This window comes from Sus scrofa, chromosome 2, assembly GCF_054392235.1.
Source record: "Sus scrofa isolate SSC_HxYL_T2T_F1_AM1 chromosome 2, Sscrofa_HxYL_maternal_Yorkshire_Landrace_v2.0, whole genome shotgun sequence".
NCBI lineage: Eukaryota > Metazoa > Chordata > Mammalia > Artiodactyla > Suidae > Sus > Sus scrofa.
The window spans coordinates 154,376,941-154,397,982 of NC_139384.1; the positions used below are offsets into that span (position 1 = coordinate 154,376,941).

The following is a 21,042-nucleotide window of genomic DNA, read 5'->3' on the forward strand; positions in this document are numbered from 1 at the left end:
GCCCACCCGTGTGCAGGGGTTGAGAAAAGTGAGTGAAATCTGAGCACCTTTGTTGGGATTCTTCACACTTTGTGCTGCTACTGCTTCGCTGCAGCCAACTTGTCTGTAATTTGTTTCTTCAAGAGCCTGCCGTCTCCCTTAAACTGACGAAGACGGTTTCAGGGGAGGCCTGATCCAGAAAGCCGTGCAGGTGTGGACGGTGCTTCTTCTCCCCCTCGGCCGGCCTCTCATCCTGGATATTCTCTGGAGTGGTGCCGCCAGGAGGCCCTGAAAGCGGGAGGGAGCCCGGCTTCTGGCTGCAGGTCCTTCTGCTGTTGCTCTTGTCTGATGCTGGTGCTTTTCCATGCACGCTTTATTTCCCCTGGACTCGGGTGGGGTGGGCATGGCTTTCCATGTGTGTGTTATCAGTGGCCATGTGCCAGGTCTGCTGCCACCCCCCCGCCCCACAAGCCCTCCCCTGCCCCAACCTTTTCCATGTCCCTTGCCTCCCAGCGCTGTTCTTTCCAGCTTGTGGATCTGACCCTGTCCCCTGATAATTTAGCTTGGGGACTGAATGACTATGAGAAAGAAATAGTGAGAAATGTGGCTAGAAGGAGAGCAGGAAGCCCAACTGGGGAGGATGGCATTTAAGATCAAAGAAGATTGTTGTCGTTTTAAATGCTCTTTGGTCCTAAGTTTGCTGTTTGCTACATGAAGAAAGAACGAGGACCTGCCAAGTGTTAGATGCCTGTATAACCCTTGCAAACGAAATAAAACGTTAAAAAAAACCCCAAAACCCAAAAACCTAATGGTTAATAGAGACCATTTGGAAAATGAAAAAAGTAGGACATAAAGGGACAAAAAAGTTGCCAGCCTTTCCACCACCCAAATCAATCTCCCTTCTTTCCCCCATCAGCTGTGGGAACCATTAGGTGGCTTCGTTATCCTCTTGGAGCTGCGATTTTCTCATTGGTTAAATGAGGCTAAAAATAGTTTCTAACCTGTAGGCTCACCGTGAAGGTTAAAAAAGAAGGTACAGCAGTTAGCAGGATGCTTGCTCAGTGTCAGTTCTTTTTCATCTTGTTCATTTCCTCTCAGTCCTTTCCCCGTAAGCAGCGCTCTTGTTCTCACATGGCCGTGATCCCACCATCTATGTAATTGTCTTTCTTGCTTGTTTCACTTGACATGGCAGCCCAGGCAAGGTCCAAGCTGTTTTCCACTCATAAACATACATTTTAGTGGTTGTCGAGTGGATAGATCAGTTGCATCGTAGTTGAGTGAACCATTTCTTCACTGTGAGTTACGGACGTGATTTCGGGTTCACTGTTTTGAGATACACCCAGGTATGACCACCGTTATGTGTCAAATGTCACCCTCTTGCTTCCAGTACAGCCAGTTGCAACCATTTTCTTGGGGGAAAATTCTTACAAGGGAGATCATAAAGTCACACAGCCTGGATGCTTAGCAAGGTTTGTGACCTCTTCTGCCAAAGTGGACCCTGTGATGTTGGCCTCCGCTTGTTTTTTCAAGGCAAAGGATGAGACTCAGGCTGAGGCTTCTGGATTTTGTTATTCAGGGCAGCTGTGGGGGCTGTCAGGGTCGGAGAAACCGAATCAGAGTTTGAATGGATCCATCTGGCCATCACTGGGGTGGGGGGGAAGGGGTAGACGGGGAAGGGCCAACATTAGGGGCTTACATGGTGAGACTGCACCAGGACTGTGGTGCCATAAATGTCTGTGAACCTGGCTCTCTTCTCATGGCAACAATTGGTCCTATGTATAAGAGAATCTGTGGTCACAGTCTCAAAATCCCTTCCTTTCTTTCTTCTTTCTTTCAGGTTCTGTACAATTTATTTTTTCCTTTTTTAAAGAATTAAAGTATAGTTGATGTACGCTATTCCATAAGTTGCAGGTGTACGCTAGAGCGATTCACCTTTTTTTAAAGGCTGATGCTTCACGTATAGTTACTATGCAGTATTGGCTATGTTCTCTGTTGAGTAATATGTCCCTGTAGCTTATTTTATACCCCAGAGTCTGTACCCCTTAATCTCCTACCCCTATCTTGCCCCTCCCCATTCTCTCTCCCCCTCTCCCCTCTTTGTTCTCTGATTTTTCTTCTATTATATTCACTCCTTTGTTGTCTATTTTAGATTCCACATGTGATATCATACAATATTTGTCCTTCTCTGTCTTATTTCATTTAGCATAAGACCCTCCGAGTCCACCGTGTTGCTGTAAGTGGCAAAATCTCATTCTTTTTTATGGCTAACATTCCATGGTGTATATACACCACATCGTCTTTATTCACCTGTTGATGGACACTTAGGTTGCTTCTATATCTTGGCACTTGTGACTAGTGCTGCTATGAACATTGGGGTGCATGATCTTTGGGGTTTTTTTTTTTTAAAGGGCCGTACCCACGGTATAAGGAGATTCCCAGGCTAGGGGTCTAATCGGAGCTGCAGCTGCCAACCTACACCACAGCCACAGCAATGGCAGATCCCAGCCGAGTCTGCGACCTACACCACAGCTCACGGCAATGCCGGATCCTTAACCCACTAAGCGAGGCCAGGGATCGAACCTGCAACCTCATGGTCACTGGTCGGATTCATTTCGAATACACCACAGTGGGAACTCCTTCATGATCTTTTTGAATTAGTTTTGTCTTTTCTGGATATCTGCCCAGGGGTGGAATTTCTGGGTCTTATGGTAGTTCTAGTTTCAGTTTTTTGAGAAACCTCAAATACTGTTTTCCACAGTGGCTGCACTAATTTACATTCCCACCAACAGGGTAGGAGAGGTCCCTTTTCTCTCACAATCCTGCTTTCGTCATGTATTGCTCCACTTATGTGAATTTATGCCTTTTCAATCCAGCCTAAGTGGCTTCCCATTCTTTCCATCCTCTGCGATCAAAATAAGGACTCTTCATCTTTAGGGATTGCAGGTTAAGATAGTGAGTGAGCCTGTGAGCCCTGGTGTCCCTGCCTTTCTCGGGACCCCAACCCTTAGGGTTCAGTTTCCCAGTCTGGGAAATGGTACCAAACACCCAGGATTCATCAAACAAGGTATTTTACCTACAGCACAGAAAGTGCTGCGTGTTTCGTGTGATTCGTATCTATTTTCCTCTTTCTAAATTAAAGCCTCCTGTAGAAGGAAACTAATTCAACATCTAGATTCTCCACTTTCCTTCCCTCTACAACCCCACAAGGGCATCCGGATTAGGGAGCAATACCAGGAAGCCCCCCTTTCCAAAACCAGTGCTCCATGAACCTGTGAGGCTGGGAGGTGAGGAGGGATGGTGGTGGGGGGCTGCAGAGGTAGGTTTAACCCGTCATCCTGGGATGCAGGACTTTTGGTTCTAAATCCCTGACACTCCCTGGCCACCTGGGATGCTTGGTTACCGTAGCATGATGACAGCAGGTGACAGCATCTGGGGAAGTTGTCCGAGGGGGAGAGAACCAGAATCCAGAGAATTCGAGAAGGGTTCCCTTTTCCTTTAATTGCTGTTGGACCTACTTATGTGGAAATTCATTTCACCTGGACCGCCAGGGAATGAACTGGCCAGAGAAGAGGCGGGGGTGGGGGATGGGCTGGTAATTGCTTCCTCGGAGGTGGGGGTAGGGCAACTCAATATCTTGCAGACGCAAAGGGTGTGAGTGGAGGCTGCGTGGCGTCTGTGCTTTCCAGGCTGGGCCGTTTCTGCTCTCTTGGCAGGAAGAGGGGTTAGTAGCCCTCAGCGGACTGCTAGGTGGACGAGGGGTGTTGTTCCCGCTTCTGCCCAGGTACCCCCCCCCCATCCTTTGCATCTCTGTACGAACAGCATCCCCCAAGGAGGCCGAAAGAGGGGAAGTGGCCGCACTTAGGCTGCCGGCCAGTGGAGGGGGGGGTCAGTAGTCGGAATTTCCTCTTCCAGCCCTTTCAAAGCATTTTCAAATCGGATTAGCTTTCTGACAAACACTTGAGGGCTTGCTCTCCTCTGAGAGGCTCAAAGGGCCGAGGAAGAGCGTCATCTGGCTCCTTTTCCTTTTATGTGGAAACCTCCTTGGGTCCTTTCTATGGCCAGCCTCCCGCCCCCACACTCTCTCCCCAAGCTTTCCAGAGTTCACCACCCACCAGGGCCCTGGCTCTCCCGCCGTGGTTTTGGGCCTCATGACCTCTCAAGCCTTCCAGAGCTGCTGCTTCGAGCAGGGGGGCTCGGGTCCCTCAGCCCCGCCCTGGCCTCGTGAGTTTGCTGGGTGTGGAGAGGTGAGCTGACAGCAGCTGGCCTGTGGACTCCATGGGCCTCCTGCAGGGCAGCTGGTCTTTTCTCCTGGGGTGGAGGGAGCAGGAGGTGAGGGCAAAGCTGGGCTCACTTTTGGAGAGCAGAGAGCTGGCTCTCAGCCCCACCGTGGCTCCCCCCCATTTTTATTTTTTAAATTATATTTGTGTCTTTTTAGGGCCACACCCCTGACATATGGAGGTTCCCAGACTAGGGGTCAAATTGGAGCTGTAGCTACTTGTTTACACCACAGCCACGGCAATGCCGGATCCTTGACCCACAGAGTGTGGCCAGGGATCGAACCTGCGTCTTCACGCATACTAGTCAGATTCATTTCCACTGAGCCATGACAGGGACGCCTTAAAGTTTTTCTTACATGGCTACACCCGTGGCATTTGGAAGTTCCCAGACCGGGGACTGAATCTGAGCTGCAGCCGTGGCAATGCTGGATCCTTTAGGCCGCTGCACTGGCCTGGGGTCAAACCGCACCTCCATAGCAACCCTAGTGGGTGCTGAAGTTGGGTTCTTAAACCTGCTGTGCCACAGCAGGAACTCCCTCCCCCTGTTTAATTAGGCCCCTGCCAAGGGTTAGGCAGTGCGTGTGTTGGGAAGAGGGGGAGGGGGGCCAGCTAAGCAGAGGCGTCACGCCTGTAGGTAGAGAGACTCCAGACTGGAGGGGGCGCTGTGCAGTGTGGGAGGGAGCGAGAGCACATGGTCGCGATGGATTGTGGGCTTTGTTCTGTATGTTGTAGAAGACAGAAATTAAAGTCCACATTCAACTAGAGGATGATGCCCTGTGATCACTCTGACCACGGCTAGGGCAAGGTCAGGGTCAGGAAGATGACTTACCAGATGCGGTGGCAGGTAACCTGAGACCAAGACACAAAGGGGCGGGGGCGGCGGTCGCTGGATTTGTATCTGCAACAAAAACCCGTGGAGGGTCTCTTGTGTGTCAGATTGTCGTCTAGAAGCTGGAGGAGAGCCAAAACATAGAGACCTTGCCCTTAGGGAGCTGAGAGTCTGGTGGAGGGAGAAGATGAACAGAAAGATGCTGTGATGTTGGCCAGTGTCAGGCACCTGTTGAAATGGGAGGGAAGCCTTGATGGAAGACAAACGCTAAAGGAGAGCAGATGTGAGTTCAACTCTGAGTCCATCAAAGACAGCTGGGCATTTACAACAACTAACAGGGTGAGAGGGTCCGGGATGAGGGAGCCGAGCGTAGGGGGTTTCTGCTAAACCAGGATTCTTGCCAAAGGCGGGCCAAGGGCTTAGGCATCCAAGCTGGGTAATGCGGACCCTGGTCAGATCTGGCGGGTAGAGGATGACTTAGCCGGAGTCTGTGCTGATGGCAGGCCAAGGTCGAGGCCCCCTTGAGAAGAGGGCTCAGAGGAGGCTGATGAGCGCTTGGTCAAGGATAGGGGGTCCCTGCTGTGGCACATGGGATTGGCAGCATCTCTGCAGCATGAGGACACAGGTTCAATCCCTGGCCGGGCCCAGTGGTTAAGGACCTGGGGTTGCTGTAGCTGTGGCGTAGGTCCCAACTATGGCTTGGATCCAATCCTTGGCCCAGGAGCTCCATATGCCATGGGGTAGCAAAAAAAAAAAAAAAAAAGTTTGGTCAAGGTGGTATGAATAAAAATAAAACAGGTGTGGGACAAAGCAGCCAGAGCGTAATGGGATATTTTATGAGCAAGGCCCTTCTCAGGAGGGCTTTTTTCAGGCAGAAATTTCTATCACGTGAGGGAGCCAGCATTTCAGACACCCCAGGAGAAGATAGTCCAGGTGGCAGAAACAGCCAGTGCAAAGGTCCTGAGGCCTGTAGAAAGCCTGTTAGAGGAACAGCAGGGGCCGTAGGTTGCGGGGTCAGGGTGGATAGAGCACGTGGGGCCTTGCAGGTTGTGGCAAGTGGTGAGGGGCTGGGTGGAAGGATCTTTTGGAGCCAGCATGAGAGGGAGCTTTGCTCTGGAGGCCCTCAAGAGGCTGTGTTGCCCAGGCATGAAACAGGAGTTTGTGGGGAGTTCCCGTTGTGGTGCAGTGGAAAAGAATCCAACTAGGAACCACAGGGTTGCAGCTTTGATCCCTGGCCTCGCTCAGTGGGTTAACGATCTAGCGTTGCCTGAGCTGGGGTGGAGGTCAGAGACACAGCTCAGACCTGACCTGGCTGTGGTGTAGGCTGGCAGCTGTAGCTTGGATTTGATCCCTAGCCTGGGAACCTCCATTTGCCACAGGTGTGGCGCTAAAAAGACAAACCAAGTTTGCTCCAGGAGTTCCTGCTGTGGTGCAGGCAATAAAGGAGCTCTTGCAGAGCCACAGCTGTGGCATACGTCACAGGTGGACTGGGATTCAATCCCTGGCTCTGAGCCCCCTCCCGGTCCTCCCACCCCCCAAATGAGGGGAGGAGATATGCCAAGGAGCATGCGAGGTGGTTGGTGGGGGTGGTAAGAAGTGTTTGAGAAATCCTGGGAAAAGCAAAGGAAGTTGGGGCGGGGAGAGGTGATCCAGAGGGGGAGGCGCGGATCAGGTGAGTCCTCTGCCCTCTTTTCAGTCAGGCCTTTTCAATCATTTTTAATTTTTTAAAAATTTATTTATTGTCTTATAGGGCCACACTTGCAGCATATGGAGGTTCCCAGGCTAGGGGTCGAACCCACCACAGCAATGTGGGATCCAAGGCGCGTCTGCAACCTATATCTCAATCCTGTTTTTATTTTGTTTTTTGTTTTTGTCTTTTCTAGGGCCGCTCCCGCAGCATATGGAGGTTCCCAGGCAAGGGATCTAATTGAAGCTGTAGCCGCCGGGCTACGCCAGAGCCACAGCAACGCCAGATCTGAGCTGCCTCTTCAACCTACACCACAGCTCACAGCAATGCTGGATCCTTAACCCACTGAGTGAGGCCAGGGGTCGAACCTGCAACCTCATGTTTCCTAGTCGGATTCCTTTCTGCTGTGCCAGGAGGGAACGCTTGAATCCTTTCTTAAAAGACAGCCTCTGTGTCAGTCAACTATACTCCAATTAAATAAAAAGTGGGGGGGTGGGAGACTTTCTGTGGTGGCGCAGCTGTTAAGGATTTGCCGTTATTGCTGCGGCTTGGGTTCTGTCCCCAGCCTGGGAACTTCTACATGCCACGTGCGCAGCCAAAAAATAACATAATTAAAAAAAGAGAGCCTCTGTCCTTAGGTGAAAATCAGGCACTATCGGGAGGAAGGATTTCATTTGAAGAACTACAGAAGGGAGGGTTGTTGGAAATAAATTTCGAGCTGGTCTAGCAGGGCAGGCTGCCCTTCCCAGCGCTGGAGAGGCATCGTTTGGGCTGTTGCAGCGACTGGGGCCCATTCTTCGCGGGTGCGGTGCGCAGCGCTGGGCTTCGCGGGTCCATCTGCGCCTGGTGCGGGGAAGCAGGGGGTGAGTGCGCAGGCCTGGAAGCGAAGGCTGCTGAGCCCACGCATTTTACCCTCGGGGGCGCCCCACATCCTCTGGGGGCCCTGGCTTCCCCCAGCCTGTCTTCAGCAAAGAAATCTGCAGAAGTCATCGTGCAGGTTTAGAACAAATCCTTTGTGCCAAAGGGGCCGGTGTTGGTGTTGGGTGGTGGAGACGGAGCTCCTGGGCTGCTCCACGATGCCCCTCGCTGGTGGCGAGCCCTGCTGAGCACTGGATTTTTTCGGGGAGAGGGGGAAATGGGATTGGGGGGCCAGGGTGATTTGGCAACATGTGAGTTAAAAAGCAGATGAAAACCCACAGAGTAAGCAGACATTCTTTTCTTTGCAGGCAAAATCCTGCCGAACATTGGAAGAGGGAGTATTTTTCTTGCTTTTTACACATTACATCCTGTGAGGGGAAGATTTGGACCAGATGAGGGCCAGGGGGCCCGTTGTATTTGCTTGTTTCCTCTCCCCCACAACCAGAAATAATTTTTTTCCTTTTTTTTTCTTACCTAGTGAAGCTAATGCAGAAAAAAAAATGTCCTATAGAGTGGAAAAGTAAGATCTCAGAGGTCAAGGAGAAAAATCCACAAGGTTCTAGAAAGAATTCAATGCCTTCTAGGTCCAAAGACATAATTAATTCAAAATTTCACTCTAGGTTTCATCCCCGCTCCAGTGACATCTGCATTATTGAATGGGAGAGAAAAAGGATCTCTAACAGATGAAGAGGCTGTTGGGGGTGCAGAAGGTAAGGCGTGTTTCTGAAATCCTAGGCGCACAGTGTGGAGAAAACAAAGTGGGTGACGTCAAGTGTTGGCATGATTTCTGTTCGGTAGGATGGGTTGCCTTAGAGAAGCCCGGTGCCTGTGTGGTGTGAAGTGGGCGGTGATGTTTTTGATTGACAGCACTGGGGTCCCGGTTAGAGCTATGTCCCTGGCATGGCTGTGGGCAGCTGGATGGCTGGTAGGAAGTTAGCTCCCAAACCATAGCTGGTCCAGCTGGTCCTTTATACTGATGAATGTGTCAAGGACAGGGTTCTCCTTCTTCTGAACCTGGACGGGGACTCTGCCGTTGGGGTTAGATGGCGGGGACTAGCCAGGATGAGCCATCTGAACTGTCTGCTCTTTTATCTGTCCCCCAAAGACACTGTGGGCTGATTGAATGTGAAAAGGAGAGGGCAGAAGGGGACAGTGCAGCCTTTGGGTTTGCCTTCGACTGGGCTTCCTTTGTGGCTTGTTGGAGCCTGTGTCGGGCTGGTGTCCTCCTCGGTGGGAGGGGATTGTATGCTCTCGAGTCTGGTGGAGGAGACAACTGACCAGCTCAGGGGTCCAGGTGATGTGGAGAGCTGTGTATGGGGCTGGAACGGGTGAGGAAATCAGGTTTCTGGTCAACAGTGAGATCCATGGGCCCCTCTGCAAGAAAGACGCATCTCAGAAATCACGTGACATTCCCCCCGACTGGATATCCGGTTGTCCCACCACCCCTTGGGGGAAAGTGTATCCTTTCCTCATTGTACAGTACTGTCAAGTTTGTCCTCAATCACGTATCACAAACATTTGGGTCTGATTCCAGCCTTTCTATCTGTACCATTGGTGTCTTTTGCTAACACTGCATGATCGTAAATTCCCAGGTTTATACCCAATTAATTCAAATAAGCACCAGAAGATCTATCAGAAGTGTTCATGGAATTCTTATCCGTAATAGCTCCAAACTGGGAACAATTCAAATGTCCATTGCCAGTGGAATGAATGAATAAATTATACTATATTTGTATAGTAGAAAAGAGCCTTAAAAATGATTTTTACTTCATGTGACCAGATGGATGAATCTCCCAGTCATAATTTTGAGTGACAGAAACGGTAGATACATCTTGCATGTTTCCATGGATATCAAACCAAAACCAGGCAAAACTAATGCATGATGTTAGCAGTTGGGAGGAGGGGGTACCCTTTGGAGCAGGGAACTGGCTGGGAGAAGCCTGGGGGATGACACTTGGGAGGTGCATTCACTTTGTATGTTACACTGTTGGTAAGTTACACTTGAATAAGATGCTTTATTGAACAAAGGAGTCTCGTGACAGGACAGCATGAAGGACTGTGTGCTCAGGTAGGATGAGAGCTCCCGTCCTGATTCTCAGTCTTCTAGAACTAGACATTTATATACCTAGATACAGTGCAGTGGGAGCGCTAGGCTCTCCTTCCCTCTGCTGTTAATCACCCCCACCCGCGACTGACATTATCTGGCCATTGGAAAGGAGGCTAGAAGCGCAGATGTTTCTTGGGTACCATTACCTAGAGGGTAGAACTTCAGTGAATGGCATGTACCCGCATGTTCATTGCAGCACTAGTCACAATAGCCAGGACATGGAAACAACCCAAATGTCCATCGACAGACGATTGGATTCAGAAGAGGTGGTATATATACACAATGGAATACTACTCAGCCATAAAAAAGAATGACATAATGCCATTTGCAGCAACATGGATGGAACTAGAGACTCTCACACTGAGTGAAATGAGCCAGAAAGACAAAGACAAATACCATATGATATCACTTATAACTGGAATCTAATATCCAGCACAAATGAACATCTCGTCAGAAAAGAAAATCATGGACTTGGAGAAGAGACTTGTGGCTGCCTGATGGGAGGGGGAGGGAGTGGGAGGGATCGGGAGCTTGGGCTTATCAGACACAACTTAGAATAGATTTACAAGGAGATCCTGCTGAATAGCATTGAGAACTATGTCTAGATACTCATGTTGCAACAGAAGAAAGGGTGGGGGAAAAATGTAATGTATACATGTAAGGATAACCTGACCCCCTTGCTGTACAGTGGGAAAATAAAAAAAAAATATATTAAAAAGTGTAAAAAAAAAAAAAAAAACTTCAGTGAATGGAACACAGGTCCCACTCCCACAGAGCCCAAATGCAAATAGAAGAGCATTTAACTCTATAGTGGAATCACCAGCATCAGGCAGTATACACATGATAGACCAGGTGAGTTCATTCAGCAGGTAGGATTTGAGCACTAGCTCTTTGAGAGGCACAGTGGAGGACGAAGCCTCCACCTCCTTGGAGCTGCCGTCCAGTGGGGTAGCTGGACTCGTGACTGGTTCCCTTTTTATTTTTATTTTTTCTATTATGGTTGATTTCATGCGAGGTACTTGAGCTGCAGGCTGGGAAAAGTGCTGCAGCAGGAGCTCTAAAGGGTGCTGTGGGCCCTTGGTGCAGACTTGGGTAATTGGAGCACATTCCAGGAGAAACAAAGTTGAAGTTCCTATGTAAATAAGAAGAGCTGACCTTTGAGTGTTAGCTCCCAGCGGGCCTGGTGAGGTCCGTTGGTCCTGGTGTCCTGTGTCCTGTACTCTCTTGGACCCGGAAAAGTGCCCCATGAGGATAGTGCGTTACCCGCAGCCTGCTATGTGCCAGGCACTGCTCCACGAGCTCCATCATTCGCGTCGTGCTGGCTCATAGCCGGTACCCAGAACTGAGTGATGGGCTGGTCACTTATCTCGAGTCAAAGCCTAAGAGCAGCTTTAATCAGAGTGGCGTTTACTCTTGACTACAGAGGACATCTGGGCTTGCTGCGTCTAAGGTTGGTCCACTGGCATCAAGGACACAGGTAGTTCTTCCCCCTTCTTTGCTCTTCCTCCGTCTTCCTTCCTTTGTTTCTTTCGTTCCTTTTTCTCTCCCTTCCTCCCTCCCTCCCTCCCTTTCCCCGCTTCCCTCCTTCTTTCCAGTCTTTTTAGGGCCACACCTACGGCATAAGGAGGTTGCTAGAATAGGGGTCACGTCAGAGTTTCAGCTTTCGGCCTCCACCACAGCCATAGCAACACAGGATCCGAGCTGAGTTGGCAGTCTACACCCCAGCTCACGGCAAAGCCAGATCGTGCACACACTGAATGAGGCCGGGGTCGAGCCTGCGTCCTCTTGGATACGAGTCAGGTTGGTTACTGCTGAGCCACAAGGAGAACTCTGGTTCTCTTTCTTGCTACTTTCCCATCCGGGTCAGCCACTTAATTTGTGGGGCCCAATGCGTGACGAAAATGTGGGACCTCTTGTTCCAAAAGCAGGGAAAAATTGCCCTCGAAGGTACAAAAATGTAAAGCTTTTGGTTTTCTTTGGTAGTCTCTTTTGCCTTAGCATATTTTTAGAGTTGGCTAGCGAATGTTCGAAGAAAAATTAACCGATGGTCATGAATTTTATCATTTGTCTTTGTATCATGCTGTGCTGGTTTTAGCTGCAAACATTTGAGCATTTAACTTGCCACCAGAAGTAGCCAGATGACTCAGTTACATTCATTTGAGGTAATACTCAGATTCTTTCTAAGCAGCTGTTTTTCATCTAAAACACTCAAGTTTATATATTAACAAAAGGCAAGGTATAATTCGCAATTAATGTGAACGGTTTCATCAGAATTCTTAGCTTTTTTTTCATTCACGTATGGTTGGCTTGCAGTGTTGTGCCATTTCTGCTGTACAGCACATTCTCGTTGCTTGTATTACTTCCTATCATGTTCTGTGCTAAGAGACTGGATATAGTTCCCTGTATAGACAGTAGGATTGCATTGCTTATCCATTCTCAATGTAATAGTTTGCATCTACTCATCCCAAACTCCCAGTCCATCCCCTGCCACCGCTTGGCAACCACAAGTCTGTCTGTTCTCTGTGTTTCTGAGTCTGTTTCTGTTTTGTAAATAGGTTCATTTGTGCCAGAGTTTAGATTCCACATAGAAGTGATATCATATGGTATCTGTCGTTTTCTTCTTTTTTGTTGGTTTGTTTTCTTTTTAGGGCCACACCCGCGGCATATGGAAGTTCCCAGCCTAGGGTTGGAAGCTGCTGTAGCTGCTGGCCTACCCCACAGCAACGTCAGATCTGAGCTGCTTCTGTGACCTACACCACAGCTTGCAGCAACGCCAGATCCTTAACCCACTGAGTGGGCCCAGGTATCAAACCTGTGACCTCATGGATACCAGTCAGATTTTTTTCTGCTGAGCCACAGAGGGAATGCCTTGTTCGATTTCTGACTTACTTCACTTAGTATGAGAGTCTCTAGTTGCATCTATGTTGCTGCAGATGGCATTAGTTTCTTTTTTATGGCTGAGTAGTATTCCATTGTGTATATGTACCGCATGTTAATCTATTCATCTGTCGCTGGACATTTGGGTCGTTTCCATGTCTTGACTATTGTGAATAGTGCTGCTGTGAACATAGGGGTGCATGTATCTTTTTGGATTACAATTTTGTCTGGATAGATGCCCAGGAGCGGGATTGTTGGATCATATGGTAGTTCTGCATTTAGTTTCCTGAGGTACTTCCATACTGTTTCCCATAGTGGTTGTACCAATTTACATTCCCACCATCAGTGTAGGAGGGCTCCCTTTTCTCCACACCCTCTCCAGCATTTATTCTTAGTGATGGCCATTCTGACTAGTACGAAGTGGTACCTCATTGTAGTTTTGTTAGTCTAAACGCTTTAAAAATCACAATCATTTAATATTAGGAAAATTAAATCTTAGTTTTATTTTTTTTTAATTTAGCATCTGCAATTACCATGCTCGATGTCCATTTCATTTCCAAAATAGAGAATTGGTGTTGGGCTTTGCACATACTTCATATAAGTGCGAACTGTGTATCTGCATATATGACACACATATATGCAATGATACTATGTGGCAAAATGGTGCCCAGCTGCCACGTGCACCTGGTGCTAATAGGGCACTAAGTTGTGGAAACATGAGTAGGACCAGAAGCAAGAAAACGGCTGTTCATCACTCCTGAGTTTCTGTACTTCATTTTGCAAGACTATGTTGTGCTTGGCATTGAGCAGAAGGTTCTCCCAAGCCCATCTGTCTTCTCTCTGACCCAAGTGCTCCCCACACTGCCAGCAGCATTGGTCTCTGCTGGTGGGCAAAGTGCAGTCCGTGTGCCTTGTCGGTGGGGCAGAGTCACCTTTGGTTTTGAGGACGTAGGGCAGGAGGTGGGAAATGTTTCTCGAGGACCTCACCTGTGTTGAGCAAAGCAGATGCTCAAGGGTATGGGTCATGCTGTGTGACTCTTGGCAACAGGAGTGCCCATGGGTTCTTGAACTTGTACGAGTGGTCTGTTGGATGCGCCCCTCTAAAGCACGGAGTCCTGGGCAGGGGCTTCCCTTACCGGTTTCCAAGATAGTGCTGTATTTTCTAGAAGCCCTGTATAGACTTGCTCTTACATTTCCTTGGCCAGGATGACTCGCTGGCCAAATGGAGGCAGGTGTCAAATGAGCCGCTGAATGGAATGGGGGATCTCTTAGTGAAGAGGGAGGGAAAAGGTTTGGCGCTTGGCCAGTGATGGCCCCTCCATCATCACTCGAGTTTTTCTGAAGAGGGGATCGCAGCTTAGAAAGGTTAAAGTCAGACACCTAGGGAGTGGAGGGGGGGCGACTCTGGTCAGAAACCAGGAAACCTGACTGTGCAGTTGCTCTCAGCACTCTGCTTACAGCTTCCATGACTCACGAATAGGAGTTTGCCACGTTGGGGCAGGGGTATGAGGATGCAGGGTGTGCAGAGAGCATTCCAGGCAGAGGGAAAGGGGCGTGCGGAAGCCCAGAGGGAGGCAGGAGAAGGCCCAGACGAGCTGAGGATGGAAATACGTGGAGAGAGCCTTGGGTATATCCTGGTGGGGGCTGCCTGGGGAGGGAGCTGGAGCGTGTTTGCAGCTCAGGCTGCTGGGTGGAGTAGGGAGGTGACAAGACTGAGAACAGGTCTGGGCAGGGAGGCTGCTGACAGATTCCAGCAGGGGAGAGAGAGTGGTAACTGAAATGGGGGAGGGGGAGGGGGAGGTATGCATGCAAGAGATAGAGAACAGAATCGAGAGGAGTTCTTTTTGTCTTTTTGCCTTTTCTAGGGCCACTTCCCGCATCATATGGAGGTTCCCAGGCTAGGGGTCTAATCAGAGCTGTAGCGGCTGGCCTACGCCACAGCCACAGCAATGCAGGATCTGCATGGCAATGCTGGATCCTTAACCCACTGAGCAAGGCCAGGGGTCGAACCCGCAACCTCATGGTTCCTAGTTGGATTCATTAACCACTGAGCCACGACGGGAACTCCGACCTTATAAATATGTTAGATTAAACTCCTAGAGGTGCATTTTAACAATCTGTGTGTGCCCCGCCCTGGATGCACATGAGCTGCCTGCTAGTGGAAGAGATCAGACTCGGAAGACACCACACTGAAGAACTTGATGTTCTGTGGAGAAAATTCCGTGATGCTTCGTCACAAGACCGCAAAGCAGATGTGTGGTTGGCCGGGCCTGGGACCAGGGGAGGGGGTTGGCACAAAGGAATTGGGGGAGGGGGCGTATGGAAGTGTTGCGTGTCTTGATTTGGTGGTGATCCCACAGCTGCGTGCGTTCACTACCATTGGTGGAATTCTTGGCTAAAAAGGGTGACTCTTACTGTCTCAAGAAACTTGAGGGAAGGGCGTTGCCGTTGTGGCTCAGTGGGTTAGGAACCCAATTAGCATCTGTAAGGATGTGGGTTTGATCCCTGGCCTCGCTCAGTCGGTTAAGCCTCCGTCCTTGCTGTGAGCTGTGGTGTCCATCACAGATGAAGCTCCGATCCCACGTGGCTATGGCTGTGGTGTAGGCTGGCAGCTGCAGTTCTGATTCAGCCCCTAGTCTGGGACCCTCCATATGCCACAGGTGCGGCCCTAAAGAGAAAATAAATAAATAAATAGACTTGAGTGAAGAAGCTGCATTCTCACCTAGATTTGGTTGTATGGAGACATTTTTTTGGGGGGGGAACGTCGGCTGAAGATTCCTTTTGTCTGGGTGTCATCCACACGTCCTGCTGCCAATGGGCGCCTCTGCGGAGAAAGTAATTTTTCCTTGACGTGGGAGAGATTGTTAAGGTGGAACTCTGTCGTTGGTTTCCTTTGCAGCCTCTCACTTGCGTCTGAGAACATCTTTTCCTGTGTGACCGGAAGGGACTGACCTTTGCCTTGTGTTGCTAGGAGTGGGCAGGTGAATCTAGCCAGTTGAGTCCTAGCCCTTCTGTTCCAGAGCGCTTGAGAACAATGATGTATTTTTACTGTTGCTGGTGGGATATACATGTGGGCCTGTTGGTGAATCTCTTTTTTTTTTTTTTTTTTAAGATTTCTTCCACTGAAAGCAATTTATTGGTTCTTTTTTTTTTTTTGTTGTTGTTGTTGTTGTTGCTATTTCTTGGGCCGCTCCCACGGCATATGGAGGTTCCCAGGCTAGGGGTTGAATCGGAGCTGTAGCCACTGGCCTACGCCAGAGCCACAGCAACGCGGGATCCGAGCCGCATCTGCAACCTACACCACAGCTCACGGCAACGCCAGATCGTTAACCCACTGAGCAAGGGCAGGGACGGAACCCGCAACCTCATGGTTCCTAGTCGGATTCGTTAACCACTGCGCCACGACGGGAACTCCAATTTATTGGTTCTTTTGGTGAATATGTTGCTCATTAAATGGAGAAAGAAGGATAGATAGAGAGCCCTGATGTTGGAGCACCTGGATCCAGCCATGCCTGAATGTAGCATGCATGCTGGACAATCCAGTAACATGAACTAATAAATTCCATTTTTCTCTGCTTATACTGTGTCCACTTTGGTGGCTTCTATCAGTCATAAGTGAGTGAGTTTTTACTCATGGTTTGAAAAGGAGAGGTTCTGGATCTCTGAGGTGGATGGGATAATAAAAGATCCTTGAACCTTTTTATTAGGGAAGCAGGAGCAGGGGCAGGAGGTTGAGGGAGGGTAGCGAGTGAGCAGACAGGCCTGCCCCTGGCCACATGGGGCTGGGGATGTCAAGGCCCCATCCCCTCGCAGCCAGGGGTCCCTGACTGGCTGAGGAGGGGCCGGCGTCATCGGATTGGAGGGAGCTGGGCAGTAGGCCGGCACTGGGCTCCTGTCCTCGATTCCCGAGCCTCGCTTTCCTACTCATAAACCTGGAGGCCTGCCTGCCTGCCCTCCTCAGGGCTAGTGAGACACATGCCAGGGGATTGACGATCTCTGAAACGGTCACAAAAACCATAGGTACCCTCTGGCCTCATTTGCTTAGAGGTCGAAGGCTGGACAAGACAAAGACTGGACAGACCCGAGTGTCTGTGGGGGGCCTTGGGCTGTGATCCACCTTCCGTGTGCATTGCACACAACAGATTTGCTTGGGTGAGATGGGGGCCAGAGGAAGCATGAAAAGGGGGCCCAGGAACCGCGAGTTCCTTAGGGGGTCAGGAGTTTTCCCAAGGACGTGTTGGGTGAGAAGCCTGTGGCAGGCTTCTGGCTGGTGGTGCTAGTTCAGTGTCTTGTACGAATTAGCAAGAAAGACAACTTTTTTCCTTAGTTTCTTTTAAAGAAATGATTGTAGGGCGTTCCTGTTGTGGCTCAGTGGAAACGAGTCTAACTAGGAACCATGAGGATGCAGGTACGTTCGGTCCCTGGCCTCGCTCAATGGGTTAAGGATCCAGCCTTGCTGTGTGAGCTGTGGTGTAGGTTGCAGATGCGGCTTGGATCCCATGTTGCTGTGGCTGTGGCGTAGGCCAGCAGCTACAGCTCCGATTGGACCCCTAGCCTGGGAACTTCCGTATGCCACAGGTGTGGTCCTGAAAAGACCAAAAAAAAAAAATTTTTTTTTTTAAATGGCATAGTTTTTCTGAACCAAATTATTGCTTACCTGCTTAAGGATTTTGAAAATAGAGAAAAATAAACATGGGGAAATAAAACCACCCATGATCATGCTATTTCCAGAGATAACACTGATAATACTTTTGTGTTTCCTTCCACTATTTGTGTGCTTTCTCTATTAGAGATGACCTGTGCATAAATTAGATTCTACTGTGTGCTGTGTGTGTGTGTATAGCTTTAGAATTTTTCACTTAATGCATAACATTTTCCTAAATCTCTGTGTTTTTTTGCAGCCTGATTTTTCAGTTTTGTTGTATTGTCATATAAATAAATCCCTTTTATTGGATAAAAGATCGTTTCCAACTTTTTAGGGTTATAAAATTGTGGTTACATCTTTACAGACATATTTTTGTGCAGATTCTTAAATAATTTTGTAGGTCAGGAGCTTTAGAAGTAGAATTCTTAGGTCGAATGTCCCCCTTTTTGGGGACTTTTTTGGGAGTTCCCCTTGTGGTTCAGCAGTAACAAAACTGACCAGTATCCATAAGGACAAAGGTTCGATCCCTGGCCTTGCTCAGTGGGTTAAGGATCCGGCGTTGCCGTGAGCTGTGATGTAGGTTGTAGATACGGCTCGGGTCTGGTGTTGCTCTGGCTGTGACATAGGCTGGCACCTGCAGTTCCAATTTGACCTCTAGTCTAAGAATATCCGTATGTCATGGGTGTGGCCCTAAAAAGACCAAAAAAAAAAAAAGAGGAAAATTTTGTTTTGGAGTCCCCACTGTGGTGCAGTGGGTCGCTGCGAAGTTGTGGGTTCAATCTCTGGCCCGGCGCAGTGGGTCAGAGGATCTGGCATTGCTGCAGCTATGCAACTGTGGCTTGGACTTGATCCCTGGCTGGGGACTTCATATGCTGCGGGTGAGGCCATAAAAAATTTTTTTTTTTTTTTGGTCTTCATCTGGCCAAGTTGCCCCTGGTTAAATCAGGGCACCTTGCTGTCTGCTGGTGATGCCCCTGAGTTTGGAATTCTCTGAATCCCGGCCCTTGTTGGGTATTCTTGGGTTTTTTGGAAGCTGTTCATTGATGTATAGGAAAAGCTACCTCATTTTTGTTATTTTCATGTTGCCCTTTCCCTGGTTACTAGTAAGGCTGCCTATTGTCTTCCATGGAATTGTGTTGTGTGTGTTTTTGTGAATTACTCTTCACGCCCTTGATTCACTTTCCAGTTGGGCTGCTTGTTTTTTTTCTGACTGATGTGTAAGGACTCTGTTTATAGTGAGAATATTAGCCCTTTGTGAGCACTGATCGATTTTTAAGAGAGTGATGAAATGTTTTAATAATGGATCTTTGATGGAGGTCAAGGCAGACCTCTTGATTCTGGCAGAGGTGGGGTAGAGTCTGATGCTGTCCGGCACACAAATCCAGCCGTAGTGAGTCTCCGACCGTGTGACATGGTCTTCGATTTGAGTGCAGCTGCTCTGGTACCTTCTTTCCACAGTTACCCTTATCATCACGTAGCGAGGTCACTGGCCTGACCCGGCAGAAGTATCCATAGACAGAGCCCAGGCTGTCTCTTCTCCCAAGCTTCCAGAACCTCCCTGGAGGCATTTGGGGCCTGGATGCCTATGTTTACACTAGCCACTCTACTAGAAGACAAAATCTGTTGGAAAGCTGTGTTACAGGTTTTTCTAGAACTTCCAGCGTTTCGGAATCCACCTGTTCCCCTGGCTGCCAGCGCTTCCTATTTGAATTTCTCAATCTGCAGCTTCCTTTGTTGAGTCCAGAGTCACTCCCTGTCCCTGGGGCAGGGGTGGCTCCTTGGGTGGGGCCCTCCCGCTGACCTGGGGCGAGCGCGCTCCTCCCTCTCCACGTGTGTTTCTGAAGGGCTGGGAGTGCACGCACTCTGCCTCTTTCTTCTATGTGCATCCATTTTTCTCCTGCCACTCTTTTCTCCTGAAAGAATGAGGTTGGAGGCTTCGGTTGCTAAATTTAGCCCTTGCTGACGCAGGCGCCCTGTGCCCAGCCGTCTCCCCCAGACGACACCGTCGCGTCCTACATAATACTTAGCTGTCAGGTGTTTCCAGATGGGAAATGCGTTGCCATGTTTTCATAGCCCGTGTTCTCTGTGTGAATAGGCTGTGGGGACACGGTGGAGGGGGGCGGTGCTGGCAGCTGGCCTGTGAGAGGCAGGGATCCCCAGGGCAGCCGTGGTGACAGGTTTGCTTGTGGGGAGCAGGAGAGAGAGCTGGCTCACGGGAGATCGGGGATGGGATTTGACTGGAACATGAATGGAGCTGTTGCAGGGAGGGGAGGCCTGCCGACTGGAAGCAAGCCCGAGGGTTGTGAAAGAGAAAATTATTCTGATAACTGTTAAAGGGCTAAGGAAGGTTTCAATCAGGACTATGGCAATAGGGGTGCCGCAGGAGTGAAAAGAGATGGGTCTCCCCTTTGCATGTAAAGACAGGTGGGGATTTACTCCCAAGGAGCAGGGGGAGGGCCTTGGTGGATGGGAAATGACCAAGAGAAACCATCAAGCCTGGGGGTTCTGGCTAAACCCATCTAGCAGGATTTCTGCTACAGGCTGGCCCAGGACTGATGCATCAAAGGCCGGGGATTCTCTCCAAATGGACTTAGCAGGGGTCTTGCCAAGCCTGGGTTGTGCAGGCCTGGCAAGGAAGGCCAAGGTCCAGGCATCCTTGAGAAGAGGCCTTGGGGCTCAAAGGAGCCTCCCTGAAGTTTGGTCTTGGTCCGTCTGTCCTGCCGTTCAAGGACGGGAGAGAGATGCTGCTTTTGAACAGGGTGAGTTCATTTCTCGTTGGCTCACCTTTTGCTCCTGAAGGACCAGCTGCACCTTCCGTTGGACTTGGCCGTGGAGGACGCTGGCTGGGTGGTTGGACTTGGCCGTGGAGGACCCTGGCTGGATGGTGTGATCTCTCAGGCATTGAAATGAAGGAGTTCATGACCTGTCGGGATGAGGAGTCCTCTGAAGTTCGGATCACGTGGTAGTGCGGCCTCGGCTTGTGAGGCTTCTCAGATCTTGGCAGCAGAGGTCAACACCGCCAACCTGGACTTGAGATAAGGAGCTGGGCAGTGAGGCGGCCGTGCTCAGGGAATCCAGGCCAGGAGGGTGCGAGAAAATGGCCAGCTTGAAGAACGGGGCGTTGGGGGAGGCCTGAGAAACTGCAGGAAGGCAGGATCTGGTCAAATTCGTAGGGAAATAGCAAGGTAAAAGGTAAAATGCACTTTGCCAAGAGGTGAAAAATAGCTCAATAACCGTGAACGGGACTGGAATTGGATACCCATAAGGCCATGCTCTAGTTGGCTACTGAAACGTAGCATTACTCTCTACAGTGTCCCATTGCGTGGGTGTGTTGCAATGTCAGCCTGAATGTGGCCTGGGCTCAGGCGGGCTGGCTTGGGGGTGGAGGGGCGGCCGTCCAGTCTCTGAACCAGCTGTGAGATGTCAAGCAAAGGGGTTGTCTTTCTAGTGCCTGTCTGCTGGCTTACAAAAGAGGATGCCATCGGGAGCTCCTGTTTGTTGAGTGTTTTTCATGGGTCAGGCATTGCTATAAGCACTTGACCTGCTTTATCTCATTGAATGATGTTTAAAGGCAGGCAAATGGTAGCCCATTCTACAGAAGAGTAAACTGAGGTTTTAATAAATCACGTAGCTTGTCTATGGGTGATGCTGACATGCAGGTAGAGATGGGCTACTAGGTGCTGGCAGAGCCCCTGTGTTCTGCCTTCTGGGGGCATCTGTCCT

General features: G+C 49.7%; 1 protein-coding gene across 20 annotated transcripts in view; it reads left to right on the forward strand.

Moving 5' to 3' along the window:
• Window positions 1–21,042, forward strand: part of LOC146405800 (uncharacterized) — a 474,542-nt gene that overhangs the window by 49,102 nt on the left and 404,398 nt on the right. For 19 of the 20 annotated variants that reach the window (XR_014838944.1, XR_014838942.1, XR_014838943.1 and 16 more), the window contains one exon: window positions 8,311–8,400. Coding sequence is in view for 11 of the 20 variants with exons in the window: in XM_085014910.1 (XP_084871036.1) it covers window positions 8,374–8,400 (27 nt within the window). In the remaining 9 variants the exon portion in view is untranslated. Of the gene's footprint in view, window positions 1–6,905; window positions 8,401–21,042 lie in introns of those variants that run through there. The other variant, XR_014838951.1, reaches the window with a different exon arrangement.